The sequence below is a fragment of the Protopterus annectens genome, chromosome 6.part0 (genome assembly GCF_019279795.1).
Source record: "Protopterus annectens isolate FY-2018-M chromosome 6.part0, PAN1.0, whole genome shotgun sequence".
Lineage (NCBI taxonomy): Eukaryota > Metazoa > Chordata > Ceratodontiformes > Protopteridae > Protopterus > Protopterus annectens.
The window spans coordinates 275,035,274-275,060,114 of record NC_056737.1 but is presented as its reverse complement, the minus strand read 5'-3'; the positions used below and the strand labels follow the sequence as shown (position 1 = coordinate 275,060,114).

Below are 24,841 nucleotides of genomic sequence, written 5' to 3'. Positions count from 1 at the left end.
ATTTTATATAGCAATGACCACTCAGTCATTGCATAAAAGAGTATATGAGTATAATTATGCTGTTGATGAAATGAAATTTAGTGCCAGCATTTCAGTCATTAAGATTAATAAAACAACTAATGGGGTATTAAAATGTAGAAAAGGAACAATGCAGATATTTTTTAATCAATTAAGTAAAATAAATTTATTTGAAAAATCATATGATTGAGAGTTCTCACCTATTCAAGAAATGCAGCTGACATATGTAATATAAAAAAGAAGAACTGGCATAATTTAACAGTATATGATATAATGGTAGGAGATATACCACATTTTAGTTTAAGATTACATTTTATTTATTTATTGACATTTGTTAACCAGGAAATTCCACTGGGTCAAGTGACCCATTTTCAGTGGAGGCCTGGGGAGAAAAGCTCCACAAACACTGTGTAATACAGAAGCATAAAAACATATATAATCTTACAAAAAAGGTACATATGATTGTTGCAACAGGTGCGTATATTTACAACATATGGAAACGGGGTTTCCTTGTAATAATGGCATTGAAATACACAAATATAGTCACATGTACAATATTGATTGTGTTAAAAAGAAGGTGATACTGAAAATATAGGAAAAAAATTTAAATTAAATTAAATTTGAAATGTCAATTGTATTACAGGGCTTCACAGCAACAATGTATAAGTGAAAGCTATGGTACTCAAAAATGTAGGAGAGGTAGCTATTGATGTTATTTTAGTTCATGGGGTTCTTTTCTACATCCTATTAAAAAGAAAGAATATATCTGTCACTTTTACACTTATTGTACATCAAAACATATTGTTTATTTAGTGAAGTGTCAGCTATGGTTTTATGTAGGCAAGACCGACAGATTATTGCAACATCATGTTAATGAGCATATTTATAAGATAAGGAAGCAAAATGATAAAAATGCTCTGGCAAAGCATATAATTAGTTATGGCATACAGCATACTTTTACATTTTTTGCATTACAGTTTGTGAATTTGAATATTCAGGGAGGAAATATTAGAAGTAAAACTGAATAGATAGAATATACGTGGATAGTTTGGTTAAATGCAACAGGTAGATGTGGTTTAAATAATGTTTGTAGTATGAAGCCAATTTTAAAATGGAGGGACAAATTATATAAAATTATTAATTAATTAAAAAAATAAAAAATTAAAGAATGAAAATATTAAATTGTAATGATTTTTGAGTGAAGTTGAAAATTAAATGTGAAAAAAGCATGCTGATTTTTACTCTGTGTGTTGTGTAATTTGAAAGTCTAAGAATTTTTTTTTTTCATTTTCATTTTCTTCTTTTCTTTGTTTCTTTTTTTTGGTTTTTTTTTTGGTTTTTGTTTTTTTCTTTTGTTCTTAATTTGTAATCCATTTTGCAGAGAGAATACTTTTGATCTGACATATCTTTTCACTATAATGTACTCAATGTACTCTCTCTCTCTTCTCTCTCTCTCTCTCATATATATATATATATATAATATATATATATATTATATATATATATATATATATAGAGTTATATAGATACCCGCTCCTACCCACTCCCTACCTACCCCCACCACCTCCACGCTACACTCCCACTAAACTTAGCCACTCCCTCATACTACCTCAATCACTGAACCACCCCCCACCCTCCCCACCCCCACCATTTCACACCCCCTGTTCCCCCCTTCCCCTCTTCCCTCTTCCTTCATCCACCTTCTCCTACACAAACACAAACACCACCACCCACCCCATCCATCTCCCATCTCCACCCCATCTCAAACCCATCCCCAACCCAGCCATGCCCCCCCCACATAAACCCACATACATACCTACTATTCCTCACACTATTGCACCTCTTACTATTGCTCCTCCCACTCTTCTACCACCCACCCAACTTCTGCCAGCCCACCAATTAACATACCACCACTAAATACACTACCACTACAAACTTTACTTCCTAACATATTCAATTACTCAACAAGTTCAATAATATCACTGCACACTTTACTATGCACTACTACAGCCATCACACAGCCATCACACACACTGTCCCAAACAACTATAAAGAACTAAAAACAAAAAACTCTAAACTCTCAACTCAAACTTACCTCATAACTCATTACCCAACCCATACCCCTGGGTACCCCCACCCCAAACCCCAAAATCCAACCCCAACCCCCAACCCTCTCCCCTACCTGCAACCCCTACTCAATGCCTCTCCATTTTAAAAATTTTTATTATTAAATTACAAGTATACTAAACAAAAGTCCAAAACCCTCTCTCACCTTTCTCCCTCCTGAGATAGTCATACTAACAGAGAGGCTTAACAAAGGCAACCAAAACAACCACAACAACACACTCCAATCACTTACAATATAATGCATAGTGATATAATAGGTAAAAAAGGGAGGGGGGTTGCTATAGTGTATAAATCTCACCTCATCCTTGAGAAAGTAGACATAACCCCAAACCTCGATAATGTTGAACTCACTCTAACAAATTTAAAACTTAATGATAGTAAACACATCAACATCAGAGGATGCTACATCCCTCCAGGCAACAACAATATCCCCATTACAGAAAAAACTCCTAGAATGGATGTCTAACTCCCTCCCCCAGGAAAGCATAGTATTAGGAGACCTTAATACTGACTGGCAAAACTGTTCCAATCATAACCCACTCTCCCATATTAACCTACATGGCCTAACCCAACTCATCACTTCCCCCACAAGAACAGACAAGAGAAACAAACACCAATCCACTCTAGATTGGATACTCATATCCCACCCATCACTGATATCCCTAACAGGGTGTCTACCAGACACCATGAGTGACCACCAAACCACATTCTTACTCAGATCAAAATCACCACAACTGACCCAAATATCTATGCACCTAATTAGAAACAAAAAACACTTTAACCACTCCAACTTTATAAATGACCTAAAAATGTGCAACTGGACCCCCCTAAAAAAACCTACCTTTTGATGAAACTGTACTATATTTCAATACTACCTTCTTAAACACCCTTAACCATCACACCCCCTCCAGAACAGCAAGAATTAAAACTAAATATGCCCCCTGATTGACTCCAGACACAAAATCCCTCCTCAAAAAAAAAGAAACAAGGCCTGGACCAACTACCTCAACAGTAAATCCCAACTGAATAAACAAATATATGTTGAACTATGTAACAAAGCCAAAAAAAATCACCAAAACAGACAAAACATCTTACTACCAAAAGTTACAGGATAAGCACAGGAACAGCCCACAAAAATTTGGGGCAGCAATTAACTCTATTCTACAACAGGTAAAACAACTACCCCAACCCCAAAAATAGATAACAACCAAGAAGACATCCCCACTCAATTTAATAAATACTTTACAGAAACCATCCAGACCCTTGCAAACAACCAACCCTATGACAACAGCCCCACCTCTGCAAATCCACCCTCCCACCCCCAACTAACAATTGCCCCAAGTTCAGCTTCCACCCAGAACCAACCAAATCCATTGAAAAATTACAACGCAAGCTCAAACCAACGTTTCCAGCTGCAGATAAATTACCCGCTGAATACCTCCACCTGCCTGCAGAAGCCATATCATATCTTGTCTCCATCCTAATTAACAGATCCATCTCTGAGTGTATAGTACCCAAGCTATGGAAAATATCACATATCATCCCTCTACCTCCCTGGAACTCAATAACTACCACCCTATAGCCATACTACCCCCATTATCTAAAATTTTAGAGAGGGTAATACACAAGCAACTAATGAAATATCTCCTAGAAAATAATCTAATAGCAACACAACAACATGGCTTTAGAACTTTCCATAGAACCATCACCACACTAACAGAATTCACCAACATTGTCAATACTCACAGAAACAACAGATTCCTTGTATCTGCCACCTTCCTTGACTTGTCCAAAGCATTCGATATGGTTAACCACAATAAACTCCTTCTTTCACTAGCATCTCTAAACCTTACCACCCCTGCCATCTCCTGGTTCAAAAACTACCTAGAGAGAAGGAAACAAGCTGTTATGTGGCAAAACCAACTCTCCCCCTCCCTAAAAATCTCCCTAGGAGTACCCCAAGGCTCCATCCTGGGGCCACTTCTTTTTACCCTCTTCACCAATCAGCTCCCAAACAGTATTCCTAAAGCCTCAACAGTGCAATATGCAGATGATACCACCGTAATATGTGCAGCCAAATCAACATCCTTCACTCCCTAACACAACAATGCTTTTCCCTAGCAAAAACTTGGATTACAAACCAAAGGCTCATTCTGAACCCAAGTAAAACAAAACTAGTACTTTTTTAGCTCCCACAGAGTCACACCTCCCACTGATTCTTTCTTCATCTCCTCCTTTAACAAAACCACAATCACCCCCACAAATCATACCAAACTCTTAGGGGCTGAAATAGATAATCACCTTAGATTTGACCTACATATTTCTATAACCATAAAAAAGTACATAAAAAACTTGGCCTACTGTATCGCAATAAAACATTCCTCACTGACCACTCCAAAACTAAAATAGCGAGGACTCACCTACTATTCACCCTACTTTATTCCTCCCCCATGCTTACAAATCTCCACAAATCCAACCTAAACAAATTTGATAGTTGTTATAATAAGATAGCCAAATTCGCTACAACCTCTCCCATCAGAACACATTACTGTGAATGCCTAAAAAAACTCAATTGGCTAGAACTACCACTACTACTTCAACTCAATCAACTATCACTAGCCCACAAAATAATACATAACTCTGAAAATACCCCAGCCCTACAAATTATTTTGCAACCCTATACAACCGCCAGGCCCTTGAGATCTAGCGCACAAAACCTCCTCAAAGTAACCAAATATAACAATGAAGCTGGTAAGTCTGTCTACAGCCACTGTATAGCAAAAATCTGCAACTCCCTTCCTGCCCACATAACTGACAACAAATCCCCATCGCAGTTCAAGAAACTTGTTAAAACTCACTTTTTGAATAATTGACTGTGCTCATGTATCCCCCCTGGCTAATGTCTCATTAGAACACTTCACCTAAAGTAACTCTACTAAGCCAACCAATCATAGTACTGTACCCGATTAGGATTGTTAATCTACTGTTCATCCCAGCTCTCCAGGAGTTAGGGAAAACTACCCCAGCAATGTTGAGCTTTCCATAAGCAACTAAAACCAGGAAAAGACATACTGTAAATCAATTTGTTATCCTTCTCAACTAAAACTGGTGAAGACATATAGTGAATCAATTTGTTATCCTTCTCAACTATAGTGAGCATCATCTGCTGCTCTCTTGGAGCCTTATTCTATGTATCTCTGCTTTTACTCTGATAGTAAATCTATCACAGGAATCCTAAACTTAGGAATATCTTCTAAAATGTAATGTTATATTGTAGAGAACAAATGTATCCTATCTTTTAGTTAATATGTATGTCAAAGTCTCTTCTATGGAAATTGTATGTCAAAAGTCTGTCCTTAAAACTATGTTTTGTAAAAAAAATGTTCTCTTGGAGCTTTTCTCCCCGGGCCTCCATTGAAAATGGACTTGTAATCCAGTTGGACTGTCCCAGTCAACAAATGAAAAATAAAATAAAATAAATAAATAAATAAATATTACTTTATTACTATATATCAGTTTTTTTTATATATATATATATTAATCGAACGAGTTAAAAACATAAGTACTGCAGTATATACTGAAATATCTCATTCTTGCATGAATTAAATCAGTTAAACACAAAATACTATTTGCTACTTTATTCAGGCTTACAAGTGGACTGAACAAGTCTTTAAGTGTCTCTTCTGCTGTCTCCTCTTATAGGAGATTTTGTCTTCAGCTGTAACAAGAAGACATAAAACAGTTCTCATTTACCTGTATTTCACTTTTTTTGTTATTATTATTTCTTAGCCATTGCAATCACTGCAGTATTTCCTTACCATGCATTTGTTCAAATAAACACAGGTATAGTTTTGATGGAATGTGTTTTTGGCCTACATAAATGGTCTGCATGTAATTTAAGTGCTACCTAAGTAAAACATTTGTTTACCAGGATAATCTGACTGGATACATGTCCATTTTCAGTGGAGGATTTCATAAGACGTTAGATAACACTAGAAAATGTAGGACAGCATATTTTGTACAGAGGTTTAGTAATGTTCCACACAATTTTAAGCAAAAGACATCAAAAACAAAGCTTGGTTAAGTAATTACATGTTATGGTATTTACAGCTTATGCTTTCAGTTTATAAATGAAAATGAGGAACTGCAACCATTTCTTTCTGAACAGGAAGAAGTAGTTGTAAGTGTACTACAGATGTATACTAGTGTTTTTCAGACATATGTATATATGTATATATATATATATATATATATATATATATATATATATACGTGTGTGTGTGTGTGTGTGTGTATACAGATTATTTTACTCACACATATTTTTCATTTACAGTTATACAGATAATTATATTATCACTTAAATTCTCTTATGCTTGTATTCAGATGCAGATATGTGGGCAGATATATTAATGCTTTCTTTTGCATTACTACAGTAGAGTTAAAGATACATTTTGCTGGTACATGTATTTCTGTTGTCAAATAACTTTAATTTTGCAACCTTGTTATATTTTAAAACTATATTTAACCTATGTTAAATATGACCCACTCAGCCAGTTAGTCCAGCCTATACTTCTTCTGGTTATCATACCTGTCACAGCACAATCAGAGACTTTAGTGCATGTCTTTAACTTTTGCCTTAACAAGTACTACCATGATTAGAAAAGCCAGAACCAGAAGGAAGAAAGTATGAACAGGGCTTTGTTTCAAAGGTTTAGAACCACTCCCTCTGGGATGTAACATCATCTTAACCAAACCTACCAGAAGTGGCATTAGACCAGGTACTGTTGTTATTGGTAAGCTTGGTTTAACCAAAAATGCTGTCTCACATACATGTTTTTTAAAGGAATTTCTTTTCATTTATATGGTTGCTATTAACCTGACTGCCATGTATTCCTTTATTGTAACAGTTCTTTTTGTGTGGGTGTGCATAAATACATATACCTGTGTGTGTGTGATGACCAACTTTTATAAACTGTTATGTGATTTTAGGTTTAAGGTGAGAGAGTATGCTAGGTTGTGTCAAATGGACAGAGATTACCTTGTATAGTTGTCCCAACTCACATGGTCACTGTTCAAATTGTCCTGGCCATTAATGCAGTGGGTTGAAGAAACAGCACATTAACACAGCTGCATTGACCTTTCTTGTGCAATATTTATTTAGTAGTTTCATGTCTTCATTTTACAAACATGTTGGTCTTCTCACAAAGATATGGTAATATTTAAATGTGCATAAATACAGGGGCTATGCTAACCCCACAGCTAGTCTATTTAGCTGGTTCTGGAATAAAATTCATAAATGATAAATTAATTGTTTAATTTGGAATGACAAATACTGTCTAACATCTGAAAGTAAGCAAATTACACAAATACTTTTTTCTGTATGTATACCCCTCTCAGTTCTTCAGATATGACTGACTAAGAATCAAATTGTTTTTTTTGCCCAATGTGTAGCCATCTTAAACTCAGTATCAACTACAACTGTCCTTCTACTCTACTCTAGTCAGTAATATCTTGGTGTCTATATCCCACTACGTACCTATGCCAAATTACATTATTTTACGTGACTTCAAAAAACAGTGGAGTCAGCAGACCAGTAAGCTACAAATTTCTTTTCATAACAATTCCAACTGGACCTAACCCACATTCAACAGTCTGTTCCATATTACACTCATTATTAACCTCACTTTAATACCAGACGTGCTTCCTCAACTATCCAGTGAGCATTACAGTATAATAACTTTTTGGTCCACCAAATGAAGTACTAGAAATATTAGTTCTGTAGACAAAATCAATATATCCCAAGTAATACTAATTAGTCTGATAGAATATCCCATGATGACTGCAGAAATGTCTTTGTCTGTCAGTTTAATATACTTTTGCCTCTGTAAAAACAGCAATTTTCTCATACGTACTAAATACATTTCCCATAAATTTGTCATAGTCCTGCATATGGTTATTTCCAGACTAAAGGCATGAGATAAAATCCAAAAAGGTAGTCTGCTGTATAATAACATCCCATAAGTTTAAACACATTTTAGGCTTCTCTTGGTTTCACAACAGCTGTATGTTGCTGTCCCTTTAAGCAGTTACGTTTAATCTGCATAATAAGCTGTTTCACCCATTTCTAGCAACAGAGAAGATGACCCAGGCAAACTCTCTGAAGTTAATATTTAAACATACAGCCTGTTGTTGAACATCTAAGTAACTGGTTACTGAGTGTAATACAGGGGATTATTACCAACTTGCTGATCATAACCAGCTTGTTGTGTGTTCAAGACATGGATGCCAACAAATTCACCTCGAGAGTGAAGCTTGATGGGTAAATCTTGCCATCCATGTTAAGGACGCATAATAAAGGGTTATGATTGGTGAAATGATCATAGTTCTTTTTAGTGCATGGAGCTTTATCTGCTCCATGTACTACTAGTTAAAGGGGAAAAAAGTCCCAAGTGTTTTCCCGACTTTCAAAGCCGTAAATCACTTACCGAGCACTGTCAGGTAGGTAGTGTAATGTAATCTGTTACTTTTACACGCAGTTTTCTTACCCTGTCAACTGTCTAGATTTTTGCAGGATATCTAGATTATTGCTTCATATTCTTGGTGTGTTCCTCATAAAATGTCTGGTTTTCAGACAAACCACTGCGGCTTGAAGTCACTAAATAATTACATACATTTGAGTTGCAACATTTGCATTTTTCAGATAATGCAGGAGAACACACATCTTGTTATTCTAGCAACTAGTTTTTTTTTTTTTTTTTTCCTTTACAGAAAGTCAGGGACATGTTAAAGGTACAGACGGCAGACAGAAACAAATGTTTTGTTCTGGTACTGTCATTTGCTAGTCAGTACATGCAGATTTTATTGCCTAGCATGGGACCTGACCATAACAACATAAACAGGGGGTGATTAAAATTTGTTAAGGTTGGGTCATGTGCCATTTTTGTGCTTAACTGATTTGTCTTTTTCCAAATGTCAGCTCATATTCAGTGCACTTCATGCACTATAGTCATGGACTGCCACAATTATGCTCCAGTATCAGGGCAAAAAAATAGTAATTTAGTGCTACAAAAGCATCTAAGCACTGTTAATATCAGGTTTCCCACAATGCACTGCATACTGCCAATGCTCATTAAGGGCTTTAGTTGCTTTCAAACCTAATAAAACACTTTGCTCTTTTTTTTTCTTTTTTTCTCTAGTCAGTACTACATGGAACAGATAAAACTGGCAATTCCATAAGGCTTGAAATGATTTAGATTAGAACAGATGTAAAAAAAGGAAATTACATAAAAAAGGCAGAACAATGGGAGAGAAAGAAATACAAAACACTAAGCCTATCCACTTGACAAGTATATGTTAATATGACATGTTATTTCTTGACAGCCATGTGTTCAAAACATAGATTCAGAATAACGATTCTGCCATGTTTTGTGTGATAATACCAGTCTTCCCAAAATAGCTACATTTTCTCCAACATGAATGCATAACTGGCACTCCCATAAGAGATGATTCTAGAAACCTTCTTGATTACAGCTGAATGGATAATTCTTAAGAGATCTCAGAAAGCTGTAATAGATTATACTAAGTATGTCTGGCAAAACTACATTGTTTGTGTTTTTGATTCCACTGAGCTCACAGGTTAACTGCAGAGGAGCACCAACTTGTTTTGAGCTGATGTGCTGAAACATTGTGTCCAGTACCAGATAACCACTTGACCTGGAGTCTTGGTGCAAAGTTGTCTTTGACAGGAATTATACTTTGTGTTAATAAATGTTTGATTCATAGTTTGGAATAAATTGTGGGTTGCTTATTGAAGAACAAAGTTGAAGATTTATGTATGTCTTTGATGCATATCAGAACTTTTTATGAAAATATAATAAGAATTATATGAAAATGAGTTTGCAAGTTTTTGTAATACAAATTTAACAGGGTGATTGGTCTATATTTTAACATGACTAGACCCCTTTTTTGATTGATGTATGAGGATAATTTTGGCCAAACTAAAATATTTTTCTGTGGTTCAATTATCTGTAGAACAACACTGTGTTAATTTCAAAGGAAGATGATGAAATGACCCTATTGTGAATAATCATGTGCTGCTTAATTGATACATGTTTATTCAAACCCAAAACATCTAAAACCTTGGGAGCTAGGTATTCAGAACAATACTCCAAAGATGATAAAATGCAAAAAACATTTATTTTATGCAGGGACAAATCCTACTGCACTCCCACTAAGGGGACAAGACCCCATACCTCTGAACTCTATTTGCCAACCCTGAGATCACACAAACTCAGAGAAGAGTGAAAAAATACTTTTCTCCAAGTTTTGTTGCTATGACAAGACACCGGCAATCTTTTTATGCATGATGATGATGTTTTAAGCATTAGTCGACTGGGCAGTGGCAAACAATAAGTCTCCTAGGACTAACACTTCAGAAGACAATATACATTCTTTGGATAAAAGAATAGGGCCAGTTTTTTTTTTTTTTACTTCAGTAAAAGAGAAAATAATTTCCTTTCTTGCTTACAGAATAATTAAATGCAGTCATAGGTAAGGAGAGAATATTATATTATTTGATTAAGCTTGCTCTCTCATCTTTAATAAATCTGTCTTTAAAAATATAAGCGATCTTTATCATTACATATATTTTGAAAATATTCAGCTGTATGTCATAATATTATTTCAGGCTCTAAAAAAGCAGGTTATGGATATTTTTACCTGCTTTAATTTTTAATTTATTATATCTACATATTTGTAATTTCTTTGTCTCCATGGTGATATACAAACCACCTATTGCAACAGAGTTATATGCAGTTATTGTAAATAGTTCAGTCCTTATTATTGACAAGTTCATAGTACTGATCATGCATTTATAATCAGTAGTTTATATTCTAATATAAATCCCTTATCATAGAACAACTTTCACATTCTTTAAAATGTGTGTGACTTTGACTGCTTACCAGACATGTTTATAATATAATGTATTATTGTATCCCTTAGGTTTTTCATACCATGCTTAGCAGCTCTTTGTCATTGTACTTTATTTCTCCTATTAGATTTCGGTAAATTGTAAATTCTCTGCTAGTTTGGCCTGAGTTGTGGCTGGATATGGTCAAAAGACCTGTTTACTTACCCAATTAACAAAGACTGAATGAATGAATGAATGAATGAATGAATGAATGAATGAATGAATGAATGAATGAATGATTGGTTACATACATACATTTTTGATGACACTAAACATGAATGTTTATCATCATGGTCTGTACTTCTGCATTTCTGAGTAGATGAATTAGTGTTCTGTGTGTTTTATAAGCTTTTTATTTCAGCCTGAATATGGGCTTATTTATCTATGTATGTGTTAAAGTTAACTTCTAACATTTTTGATATCAGGACTAAATACTTGACAATCCAGTTCAGTTTTTAAGAGGAATGATATAAAATTGACAAGCTATAAGTCTTGAAAAATAACATTTAATTCAGAGTTATCTGTGACATGTTTGTGGACAAAAAGTTTGAAATGGTTTACTTTATTTTATTGTTATATTTCTCATATGTGTACGTTTGGAAAATAACTGTAGTTGTACCTTTATCTAAACAAGGACCCATGACTCAGCAGAGCTCTTATTATCATATTTTTTTTATCATCACTTTGTAAGTTAATAGAAAGAGAAGTACCTTCTCAGCTATCAAATTATCTTAGTTATAGCCTAATGTGCAATAACTGGTGTGGTTTTAAAAATCCCTTAGTATTTTGTTAGTGAAACTTAATCCTTCGTCTTTTTCTTGCATCTTGCTCTGTCACACCAACCACCTGCATGCCCTCTCTCACCACATCCATAAACCTTATCTTATGCCTTCCTCTTTTCCTCTTACCTGGCAGCTGCATCCTTAGCATCCTTTTCCCAATATACCAAGCATACCTAATATGACATTTAATATCCATCACATATGGATGCTAGTAAGCTGACAAGGATTCTCATTATTGATTTAATAAAAACATTGACCTTTGGCTGTATTAATTACTACATATAGCTCTTAAAACGTTGACATTATCGTTTAGTACCTTATACAATTCTTTGTTTAAAAAGTACCTCCTTAACTGCACTTTTAAGTTCAAGAATATATATTCCCATTCTTAGTCTAAGCAGAAGTATAGGGGCATAACATAAGGATCACTGCTTAGTTTATTCCTATTTATCATCTTAATTCCTTTTGAATCTCACTTACTGGAACAGCTACTGTTTTATACAGATGATCCATAATTCATTATTCTTAGGTAGTTCATCCTTAGCTAGTCACCTAGAGAAAATTAAGACGTGGTTCAGTTACATGGGCAGCTCTTATGTTTTATTTTAAAATGTTTTATACTATAACAAACTGTTTGCTACAAATGTAGCTAACATTTGCTACAGTTTATTCCCTGCCTGCATGGAATATTACAGTGGTGTGAGGGATTAGCTTTAAAAAAAAATTGTAGCAAACTGCTTGCTACAATGTAGCAGTTGCTATAACTTAGACCACACAGAGAGCACTATGGCACACAGGTTTGACTGAAAATGCAATATTGGATTTTAAAAGCCAGTATTACATTAAAGAGAGATTGGAATCAGATGATCACACCCCCAAAATGTTGCACCCGAGGCAGTTTCCTTTCTCACCCCACCCTAGCTACACTACTGAGTAACAGTAAACATGGTGATCCATCTGCTAGTAACATCAAGCACCCAAGCTGCTACCTGAACTTAGGTCTTCTGAGTCACGGTTAGAGCTTTATCCCTCTTTTCCACCAGAGCTTGCTGGCCTCACACTAATTTTCAGTAAATTTGAGGCAATGTTTTTCAATATCTCTAAGCACCTCCTTTACGTTCAGCATCCCTAGGTTATAGCATCACCTCTTTTTAGGAACATTTTAAAAATGTGTCATCTGTTAACACTGGACACTAAAAGTACCCTGGATAAAGGTGCACTTCCTGATCTGACTATGGATTACTGCTCCATTCAACAGGGTCCTTATAAAATTGTAGTCATTTACATGTGGTATTGAGTAAAATATGTTTCCTTACATTTCAGTCTCACAGGCATGGAACATCAACGTATAAAAGTAAACATACTTTGCATCACACAAGAAATTATGTTATCACATAGAAGTTAAGTAAGAATAGTGTGAGGGTAAAGCACACCATAGAGGGTGCAAGGGGGTTTGCCCCTACAAAAATAGTAGTACTTTTTAATGTATTTACAGTCCATGGATGCATTTTGCATAGCCTTGCCCTCCAACAGCTGAAACTGTGTACCAGACTACTATTTTTTTACTGAAAAAGAAAGCAATGTGATGTTATTTTCAGAAGAAGAAATCGATCTTCCAAAAATAAATAACAACAGTAACTGATATCCCAGGTGTAAGCCATTTAACATGTATTGTGCCATGCAGCATTCAGGGAGCTTTATTCCAAATTTAGACCAGTTTTTGCAAAGTGAGCTTATCCACTTTCTTGAGCCTCACTGTTAATCTATAACTTGTATTCTAAATCTCATCTGTATTTCCATGGCTCTACTCCATACATTTTAGCTGGTAAAAAATTACTGCCTTTTCCTCCAGTACTTTAAGCAAAAATAAATACAGGGTTAACCTCTATGAGCATTATTTTTTTGTTTATGGTAAGTGAGTCAAAAACCCTTTTGTTTAATTGCTGCATATATAATACAATACAGTAACTTTTACTGTTTCCTGCTTGTATGTAAGATTTCATCTTCTATTGTTTTTTCATCCTACTTGGCCCGGCCTATTTCAGTATGCAAACCAAATTCTAGCCACCTGTATGCAGAATCAGTATAGAGCTGAAGAGGTTGTATGTACCAAATGTACTTTTCACTTGAGAAATTTCCATGTATCTTGAGACCAGAAGATATTACTTCTAGTTCTAATCCTGTGACCTTAACATGGCAGCCAACAAATAATGTTTATATAAACTGAGTCTAACTTTGCCAGTTATGACTTCACAGCCTAATATATTTACATGTAGAATTAGATAGCAGTTTTTTTTAGTGTGATATATTTTGTAATACTCACCATCAATATTGTCTTTTAGGTGGTGGTAAGATTTTTATCTAGACATCTTTTATTTTTTTTTTCAGCTTAGCCAAGCTCAGTTCCAGTGAAAGTAAGAAATGACATCTTCAATAAATGTTACATGATAAGTGATAAGTGTAGAATATAAATCCCCACTCTATTATGTATACATTGAAGAGACAGATTATAAAATCCCCACTTTATTATGTACACATTTAACATGCACACATAAGCATGCAGTTAAGCTTGCCAACACCATTATTTTAATACCCTTCGTGAACTGTAAAAGCTAGAAGTAAAGAAAATTCCACTGCAAAAGTGATTCATGGTGCTGTGCCAGATTCCAACTTCTAAAGTAAGCTTTTATGCTGCAAGAATTTGCCAGTAATTTGGAAAGCTTTCATTATTTATAAAACACACAGACATAATGATGTTTTGAAATATAACACACATAATCAGATGAGAAGTTAAAAGTGAAGGGGTAAAATGAAATAAAAGTGATACATAGACAGTAGTTTACCATGTTTGTGTATTGTTTAAAAAAATTATACAGTTGTCTTTTGACATCTTGGAAGATAGTAGAAGGGTAGAAGGTAGGTGTAATGGTTAAGGTATGCCTTACACGCCCAAGGTGAAGGGTTTCATTCTAACATAGGGTAATTGGCTAGGCTTAAAATGATTCATAAGGGTAATTAGTCTAGTACCAGTCTATGAACTAAAGCTGCGATTAGTTTATTTCTTTTATTTTTATGTGATATTTGTTAACTGGGTAAGTGAAATAGTTCAAGGACCTTCTTCAGCTATGCTAGAGCATTCAAAAATCATCATCACTTGTGTAAATTGTCAATTTACCCAACAGTTAAAAGCTGAGATTCAAGGGCAGCTATGTCCACAATGCAATCAGAAAGTCCCCATTATCTGCTCATCAGTGTATCTCTCAATCACTCTTGTTTAACACTAGTACTTTCAGACCTAATGACACTCATGTTTTCCCTGGAGTCTCATGCAATGCATTGGCAAAGGCACCCCCCCACCCCCACCACACACACACACACACACACACACACACACACACACTCACATACACACGTGTACACACACAAACTCTCCTGGACTTTGCATAACATACACACATCCCCCTAATAACACATAAGCTACGTCACAGTGCAACATACTCATCTGGCCTCATTCGGACAGACATGCACAGACACATTCAAAAATGTAGACATATTAACATGCTCCCCTACATCCACATCTTCTCTGAACTTACCTGCACCATGACTGCTTCCATAAAAAAGAAACAATGACTTCTGTTTTCTGATAGTATTCACCTTTTCCTCCACCAGTGATATTTTCATGGCTGAATGACTCTGAATTGCTCTTGCAATGTAAATCAGGAATGACTGGCATTTCCAGTGGAGAATACATGGCTATTTAGCATTAGCATGCAACTCTACCAGCAAGACTGCCCTACATGCTGAAACTTTAGGGCAGTCTGTAAGAGGGAAGCCACCCACATTAAGGCTTGCCCCTCATTGTAAGCCTTTCTGAATCCCGGCAATGATCCATCATATGAAAGCAAAAAGCAGAACATTGAAAAGTCAAAACAGTAAAACAGCATGCTCAGTAAGAATTAGAACATTCAGTGAAATACATCTGTAGAGCAGATGAAGACAAATTTACCATCATATTCTGAAAATAGACACACACACACACACATATATATATATATATATATATATATATATATATATATATATATATATATATATATATATTATATATATATATATATATTATATCTATATATATATATATATATGTGTGTGTGTGTGTGTGTGTATAATATGCATATAAAATTTCATGTCATTATGACAGCAGAAAACATTGCTAGACATGATCAGTACAGGAGAAAATTATACAGATATGCAAAACAATTATCAGTCAATATACATAAAATCTATGTGTGAACCAGTGCATCAAACAGAGAAGATTCTGTTTGTCAACTGATAGTAGAGTCTGCTAAACTCGTACGCTTCCAAGTTCTGTATACAGTTCTGTTACTCTTCATGCAAGTCAAGAATGTACAAACCTGTGTATACAAATCTATTGCTCCGTATACAGATCAGTAATATGTCTGTCCAAGCAGTATATGATGTTAAACTGTATATATAATTCAGATACTCTTTATATAATTCAGAGCAGAGAAAACAAAGTATAAGCAAAAAAAAAAAAAAAACAAGACCTTCCTGCAAAGTATAATCAACACATGAATCATAAGCTTTTGTACTGTAGCCATTTAATGCTTTGTTATCCCAGAAGCAGTTGTATGGACTTTTTAGAATTAGATGTAGATGTATCTTGAATGTAGCTAACTAAAGCTGAACTTAGCTTCGCCATGACTGCCTCCATAGGAGTTAAAGGGAGGCTACTGTCTTTTGACAGCATTCACTTTGTCCTCCAGAGAATGGTTTAGGAATATTATTCCAGTGGGTTGGTTCAATTTTTGTAAATACTTTTTGAGCAGATGACAGCTTGGACAGTGGCCATATTAGCCAAACACCCTCCTGATATACTGCTGATAACTAATAGCAAATTTCTTCAGAATTGAAAGATAGTATCAACAGTTTTAAAGAGTGTTAAGAATCGGAGATCTTCTGGCTGTACCCATCTGGTCCGGTTAAGTGTAATACACTGGTACTGGTACTCTCTGAAGTGGGTGAGACCGATAAATGGACCATTTTATTTCTGCTGATTTGAATGAGCCATGTATTCTGTGAGGATTATAGAGTTGTAATGGATAGGCCATAGTTCATTCTGGGTAGATTAATAGCAATTGTTCATCTTACCTTCAGGAAAGTAAATTATGGGTTTTAAATGTTGCTTGTACCTTGATAATCTGAGTTTAAGTATAAAGTGTAAAAGACAGAGTTTGATCGAAGCTAAACCCTAGGTATTTTTATTTGATTGTCCAGAGAAGGGTGTCCTTGTTGAATCAGTGATTGCAAAAGGATGAACAATTTTAAGTCTTTGTGAACAACAAAACTCATACCAACACTTCTAGCTGTGTTCCTTTTAATTTGTTGACAGCTAACCAATTCTATATTAGCTTGAAATTGCTGAGGATGAATGTATTGAGGGACCTAAGGGTTTGGTGTGCAATTGTGCATGTAGTTTCCATAAACCAATATGCTAGTCTGATGTGAACTGAATGTCAGGTTATTGATGAGCAGTGAAAATAACAGTGAGTCCTGTATTGATCTCAGTGGGACACCCTTTGAGGGTGTTCCTGTTTTCAGTTTGATGCCTGGTGAAAATACTGTGAAAGTTCTACTGTTGTGGGGTAGTTTCTGAACCATTGTAGTATCCCAGAAGGGGATCCACAGGTAACTACTTTCTGTATCATTAGATTGTTTTCAGATGTTTTACATGCCCTTTTGAAGTTCAGAAGTATGACCCCAGTCAACATGTTCTCATTCATATTAATACAATTCTGGTATGTTAGTATATGTACGGATGTAAATGTAGTATATAGGGATGGAAACCATGTTGACTATCAGTTAAAATGTCACACTGTGTAATACATTTCAGTACTTATTCTTAAGTATTTTTTGCAAGCGTTTTTCTGAGTGGGCATAGATTAGCAATAGGATGATAGTCATTAGTGGTAGAGGGTACATGGACTTTAGCAACAGGGGTAATGAATATGCATTTGAAACAGTTTAATAATGATTTAGTAGTAAGTGAAAGGTTGATGATCTAAGTAACATGTCTACGACTTAAGGTGATTACCTAAAATTTGTAAGGTAGGATGAATAACATGGGATTTATGGCTGAAGCTGCAGGACATGTTATTTACATCCTGTATTCTTTGATTTCTGTGTTACTTTAGAAAGACTAGAGAATGTGATAAGAACTTATGCAGTGCAGTGAGTAGAAAAGCAGGAGGACTATTTAAAAAAGCAGTATGACAGGTGGATGGGTTCTACTGTATTTTATTTGTTCTGTAATGTTGCTTGTAAGTATGGTCCACGAGGCTATTTTGGGGGGAAAAAAATTAGTAGTGGCAAATGACCTTACTGACTGATTGCCAGAATATTTTAGGTTATCCCAAGTAACTAGTGCGGGTGTTTCAGAAATAATTGGCCTTGTGTCCATTAATATTTATTCTGTCCATTTTTTTGGAGTTGCACATATGTCCTGTGTTTGTCAGAATGAACGGGATCAGATTTCCAAGCTTCTCATGTTCTTTCTCTGCTTTTTATTAGCTGTCTTAAGTTCCTTTGTCAACCATGGTGCACTTAATCCTTCAGTCTCAACATTTTATGACTAAATATGGTCTCTTTTGTATAGCAGATGTAAGGTTATAGAAGGAAGACAGTAGCTGGGTCAAATACAGTAGCATAGCTAAGATGGGGTAAAGGGGGCAACTGCCCCAGGCACAAAGTGTTAGGGGGATTGAGCAGACATCTGATTCCAATAGCTCTTTAGAGTACTTTGGCTTTTAAAAGCTGGCATTGCACTTGCTGTGAAACCTGTGTACTGTAGCACTCCATGTGTGGTCTAAACTGCAGTTTTCTACAGTTTAAAAGTAAAAAAAAGATTTTTTTGTTTCTTTCTTTCTTTCTTTTTTTAACTAAAATCTAAGACCTGTTGCACTCAATAAGATGTATAAACTGTAATTACAATTGAAAAGAAAAAAAATAGTTTTTTTTTTTGTTTCTTTTTTAACTAAAATCTGAGGAAGGAGGGTCAGGACATTGGGCAGACATTGGATCTCATTGGCTATAGCATTTCAGGAGCACAAGGTACTTGATCACAGGCCTTTCTTTTTAATTGCTTTTCAGCTGAGGAGGATTGAGGGTGGAATTCAGAAACATGACCTGGTTGGCTGGTTGGCTTCTGCATTACAGGAGTACCAGCCACCAGATCATGGACATTTTTCATGGAATGGCTCTAGGCACTAGATGAGCCGGCTATGCCTCTGGTCAAAGCATTTGTAAACGGTGCTGCGGCCCTGAAGTTGCAGTTCAGGTAATGGAATGTTTTCTGAGTATTCAAGTATAGAGTTGGTTATTATAGCTTGTGAAGATGCTTTCTGATGCTTGAAAGGCCTGTTGAAAATTAAAGGATTGTGGTATCTTACTGCCTTGAGAAGACTTTCTGTTACATGGCTTTGTACATTTAGTCACATGTTCTATAACATTGTTTGAGGAGATTAGCCTTCGTACATTATCCTTATTTTGACCAATTCCAGAGTATGAAAAAGTCCTCTAATGTAAAAAGTTTGTGTGATTTTTAACATAAACAATTCTTCTGTCCAAGGCTGGTTGTATTAATGATATGAATGGATGGGGGATGTGAATAACCACCATGTAAAGCTTAGTGCTACTTCTCAGTTGATCTTCAAGAAGTAGCTAGTTGGGTTGTCTGCTCTTCCATACTGTGTAATGCGAATTTACTGAATTTACTTTAGGAACAAGATTATATTGTTTGTCAAATAAACAATTTACTTACTGACACTGTATAGTTCCTGGCTATAATCTGTGTATAATATATATAGTTGACAGTTATCAGAGGATACCAAGAAGTTGTCTAGCTACACTTACATTTCAGTGAGAATGATCATATGTGGTTGATGTATAGCTGTTCAAGACTTCTATCAAAGATCATTTGTTATTTATGCTACACATATTCATTGTAACTTACAAACAGACATTTGTGGGTAAAGGCTGGGGCAACAAAACCTGCTGGAGAGACACGTTAGTCTCCCAGAAGCTGCCCCGTCTCTGGAATAGACTTCCCATACATGTCAAACAGAGCACCTTGCTGACCCACTTCAAGTGCAACCCTGATGAGTGGATGGGAAACCGCAAATTTGTCCCAGGGGTTCCACCTTTGTCCCTCATTGTCAGGGGTGACAGGTGCTGACTGAGGTTTCTTTTTGGGGATAAACTCTTGGCTAGGCTTGTAAGGGCCCCAGGGCCATTAGCCTAGTAACCTCCTATGTTCCTGTGATACTTCAGGGCCAGGATTCAGTTCTGTGTATTCTGCTCTTAACATTACTAAGATGCAGCTGAGAACTGGGGTTTTGGTAGCTTTTGTTAATGAAAAGGAGAGGATGTTGTGATTAAGGAATTTTATAGTGTGTGATCAAGGAATTTTATAGTGATAAACATTGTTTTTTAGTTAGTGAGTAAGTACCATAGAGCTAGAATATTGATTCTAATAGTGTCAGATTTTTTGTGCAGCAGTAATGTATTTGTTGGACCCACAGAGTAACACCTGTATGTAAGTTATTGGTAAAAGGCTGTACAGATCTAGAGCATGAAGCACGCAGATAAGTGAAGTTATGTAATTTCAGTTCTGAGAATAAGCTACTTTTTAATTTATGTGTGCTGTGTTAACAGGATTAGACCAACTAAGTCAGTGGCGTCTTTTCAGAATAGTGATTTCCATGTCGTGTGGTACACAAAAAGTCTTAAGGTATTAGACTCCATCATCTCTGACTATTAAGCCCCCTGGCACAACAACATGCTAAATACTGGAAAGCAGATTTGGCTTGTCTGCATAAACATGTGCTGATTTTATAGATGGGCCAGTGTTGTTGTTCTAAATCTACGCTCAAAGCCCATGCTCAAGGCCTTGCTCCCTAATGCGATGACAAGTGGAAGGCACAATGTCTAGGTTTGTCGTGTTGCAGTGTTACTACTGCAAATCCCAGCACCTTTATCTTTACACGAATGTAGAATGAATACAGTTGTCACCTTTAGCTATTTTTGCATATATTTTTCAGATTGTTATAAATTTTATTTTATCATGTGAGTTTCAGTATGGAGATGAGAAAACTGGAGAGATGCATAGACATATTTACTGTATTACTGAAATCCCTACAAATTTTTTGTCATCTACAGCCATTTTCTGGACACGGAGGTCACTGTCTTTGTAAGTACATATAACCTGTGATTCTGGGGCGTAATATCAACATGTTGAAATCACGTGTGAATAAATGATTAAAATGCCCGGCTTGTGGATTTCTTAGCTCTGTGTATTATTGTGTAATGACATGCAGCTCAGGGATAAGTTTAAATACTTTTTTGGACTAGCTTTTAGCTAAAATAATTTAGTTAGAATATCTATCTTTTGAATTTCATAGCCTTGTGTATTACTGTTCTGGGCCATACATTTATCATGTATGAGGAGGGTTATTTTGGTTTATTAATTTACTTGTTCTTCAGTGAGATGTGGGCAATCAAATCCATTTAGTCAAATAGGTAAACAAACTTATTCTCACTTACTGCACTGTTTTGTAACCTTGGTGTTGCTTTCATTAGTTTAAAAAGTGCAGAGGTTTCAAAAGATGTAGGACGTATCCCCACTCATAAAAAAAGACTTTCTCTAATTGCTCGTTTGACTAAAGAGATTCAGTAGTCCAGTTCCCACTTAAAAGTGAGTTGAAAACATAAACAATATTGAAAAGGTTAATTTTGCATCTGGGCTATGTAAGCTTCATTGCTTCTAATGTCCTTAGATTTATTATTTGCTTTTTTAGTTAGTTGTTTATTATTGATTTGTTTTTATTGACTGGGAAAAAGTCTGACTGGGTGTGGAAGCTTATTTTCAGTGGAAGCCTGGAGAGAAAAGCTCCATAGAATGTATTTCTTTGCTTAAATTTATAGCATAAAATATAGAAAATGTTTTGCATAAAACTAATATTTGCAAAAATTGTAGCTCAGAAACAGAGTTGTTTGACATATTGTTAAAATAGATTATGCATTTGCATGATAGTACAACTTACGCCAAATAAATATCGTTATATGAAATTGTAGCATAGAATTTAGCAACTGTTTCACATAATATTAATTCAGTCTGTTGTGTGGAATTGCAGTAACACATAAAGTTATAGTAACTGAAAGGTATGAATATAGTTTATACATACACGATGAGAGTAGGAAAGCAATCTTTTCTTAGGAATTAAAAGTATTTATCAGAAGAGAAGTAGTTAATGAATAAGAAGGAGTAAGTTGTGCTATACTGGAAGAGTAATTCCCAAGGAGGTTAGTTAGTCAGAGTGAAACAGTGGACGGGGGAGTGTGAAGGAAGGAGAAAGAAAGAGCTGCATGGTGAAGGAGGGGCTATGTAAAGTAAATGATAAGATGGGAGGAGATGGATGTTTCAAACAGTTTTACTTTATCTGAAATTATGCCTCTGTAACTGTGTTTGTGGATTTCACAAGTTAACCAACCAGAGAGAGTCTAGAATTATTTCCCTTTTTTTCTGTTGCAGCTCTGCAGTCATACAATATGGCTGTTTGTCTCTTGTTTTTTTAAGACACTCACTCATTCTCTCCTCACTAATATCCAAAATCCTACAAAATCCAGACTTGATATGTATTACAACAGACTAGTCAAATTTGCTACCAAGGCCAAATTCTCGTCCCACCACTGTAATTCACTGGAACAATTAGGCTGGCTGGAACTCCCCCACCGTCTCTCATTTACCCAACTAACTACAGCCCATAAGAATAATCTACAGACCCACTGACTGTCCTGCTCTCTCAACACTACTCACCCAGTAACAATCCAGCAGGCAACTAAGGTCTGAGAATCATCTACTTCTAAAACTAGAAAAGCCCACCTTACCTGCTGGTCAACTCCTCTACTTTTTCACTGTTGCCAACCTGTGGAACTCATTTCCACCTTCTATAAGAAACACAGGCAGCACCACCACATTTAAACAAATACTGAAAAATCATCTGAACTCTTCCTGGCTGTGTACCTGCTCTATAACCTAACCTCTTCCCTCTCCTTATATGATTACGAAACTCATGCTTTTTGCTACTAGTGACTGATGATACTTTCTCCATATTTAGTTTTTTTTTTTTTTCATCACTTGTTGGTACTGGTACAGTAATGCTGATTAATATATCTCTGTTTATACCTCTCTGATTGAATTCATCTGGCAACCAACTAAATTCCTGCTTTTATGTATATATTCTGTTTATATTACTGTAATCAAACCAACTAGATTCCTGCTTTTATGTACATATTATGTATATATTACTGTAGTCAAACCAACTAAATTTCTGCTTTTATGTATATATTCTGTATATATTACTGTAATCACTATGTGTAACACTGTTTCTATTTCTGTACCAGTTAATGTTTAATTTTTTCTGTATCTGTGTTCTTGTCAGAGCTTTTCTCCCTGGGCCTTCACTGAAAAGGGGCTCTTTTAGGCTCAGTGGACTTTCCCGGTAAACAAATGCAATAAAATTAATCAAATAAATAAATTCTCACATGCACAGTTTGCAGGAATGAATGCTGTTTCATCTAGGGCACGTTTTTAGTATGACAGAAGAAACCAAAGCATCTGCTTAGAAAACATTTAGACAAAAACTGGATGTCCACACAAGGCACTCCAGTTGAAAACTTGTCATGAGAACCACTGAGACAGCAAAGTTAACCAGTGTGCAACTTAAATACTTTTGGCTAAAACATCAGTAGAGGCAAGGAGAGATCATATTTACCAAACAAATTATCTGTTCTGTTTAACAGATGGCATACAGTATGTAGTTTTGCCATCTAGGGATGCAACGATATGATTGAATTTACTAAATGAAAAATAGCCCTATGATTTTAATGTACAGGAACTGCCTAAATGTCAGAGTCAGAGACATTAATAATACCATTAGTGTGTATCTATATTACCTGTCTTATCTGCTGTAGAGTGTAAGAGATCTTCATGAGGGGAGTAGTGTTGGTTGCCATGAAGTACGAATTGGTGTCATTTGCCATTTATATTCCTAGATGCTAATAACAGACATGTGAGAGAGGTTAGGTGAGGCTAATATTTGTTTTTCCCCCTGTGCTGCTTATACTGTGACTTTTCATTTGTCACAGGTTTATGGAGGTATAGTATACAAAGGGAAAAGAGTTAAACAGTGAACTAATTGCCACAGGTATGCAACAGTGCAGGACTGCAGTTTTTAGCATGTATGTTTACAAATGTACCACTAGTCTTATAAGGACAGTAAAATGATTCCTGTTTTGTATGTGAAAATTGGATCTTTTTTGTAGTACTTATAGCTTTATAGCACTAAAATTATTCTGTTTAGTTTTACTTTTAGATGCTATGTATGATGGTAGCAATTTGTTGCATAACAGAGAAGTAATAATAGTCTAATGTGTTTTTCTTGTTTATTTGTAGAAAAAGGGTACACTTGTGACCAAGAAAGACAGAGTGCTCTGGAAGAAGTTCGACAGTATCCAAGAGAGGGGATCTTCATTCCAGAATGTGCTCCCAATGGACTTTACAAGCCAGTACAATGTCATCAGTCAACTGGGTACTGTTGGTGTGTTTTGGTGGATACAGGTCGTCCGCTTCCTGGGACTTCTACACGGTAAAATATCTAATGATGTTCAGCATACTGACTAGATGAAATGTTTTCCTCACCTAACTTATTTACATTTGGCTCACCTCAAGAATTTTCAACAAGGGAGACAAAATGCCAAATTGGGCTACAAGGTTTATTTATGTATTTATTTTTAATACAGTGGTGATCATTCATGCATTCATTTATTCATTCTCACACTGCCTACTTAATCTGACTCTAGGTCACAG

General features: G+C 35.6%; 1 protein-coding gene across 5 annotated transcripts in view; it reads left to right on the top strand.

The window, feature by feature from the left end:
- SMOC1 (SPARC related modular calcium binding 1) overlaps positions 1-24,841 on the top strand; it is a 1,430,756-nt gene that overhangs the window by 966,058 nt on the left and 439,857 nt on the right. For all 5 annotated transcript variants that reach the window (XM_044074027.1, XM_044074032.1, XM_044074030.1 and 2 more), the window contains one exon: positions 24,428-24,620. In XM_044074027.1, the coding sequence (XP_043929962.1) occupies positions 24,428-24,620 (193 nt within the window). The remainder of the gene's footprint in view (positions 1-24,427; positions 24,621-24,841) is intronic.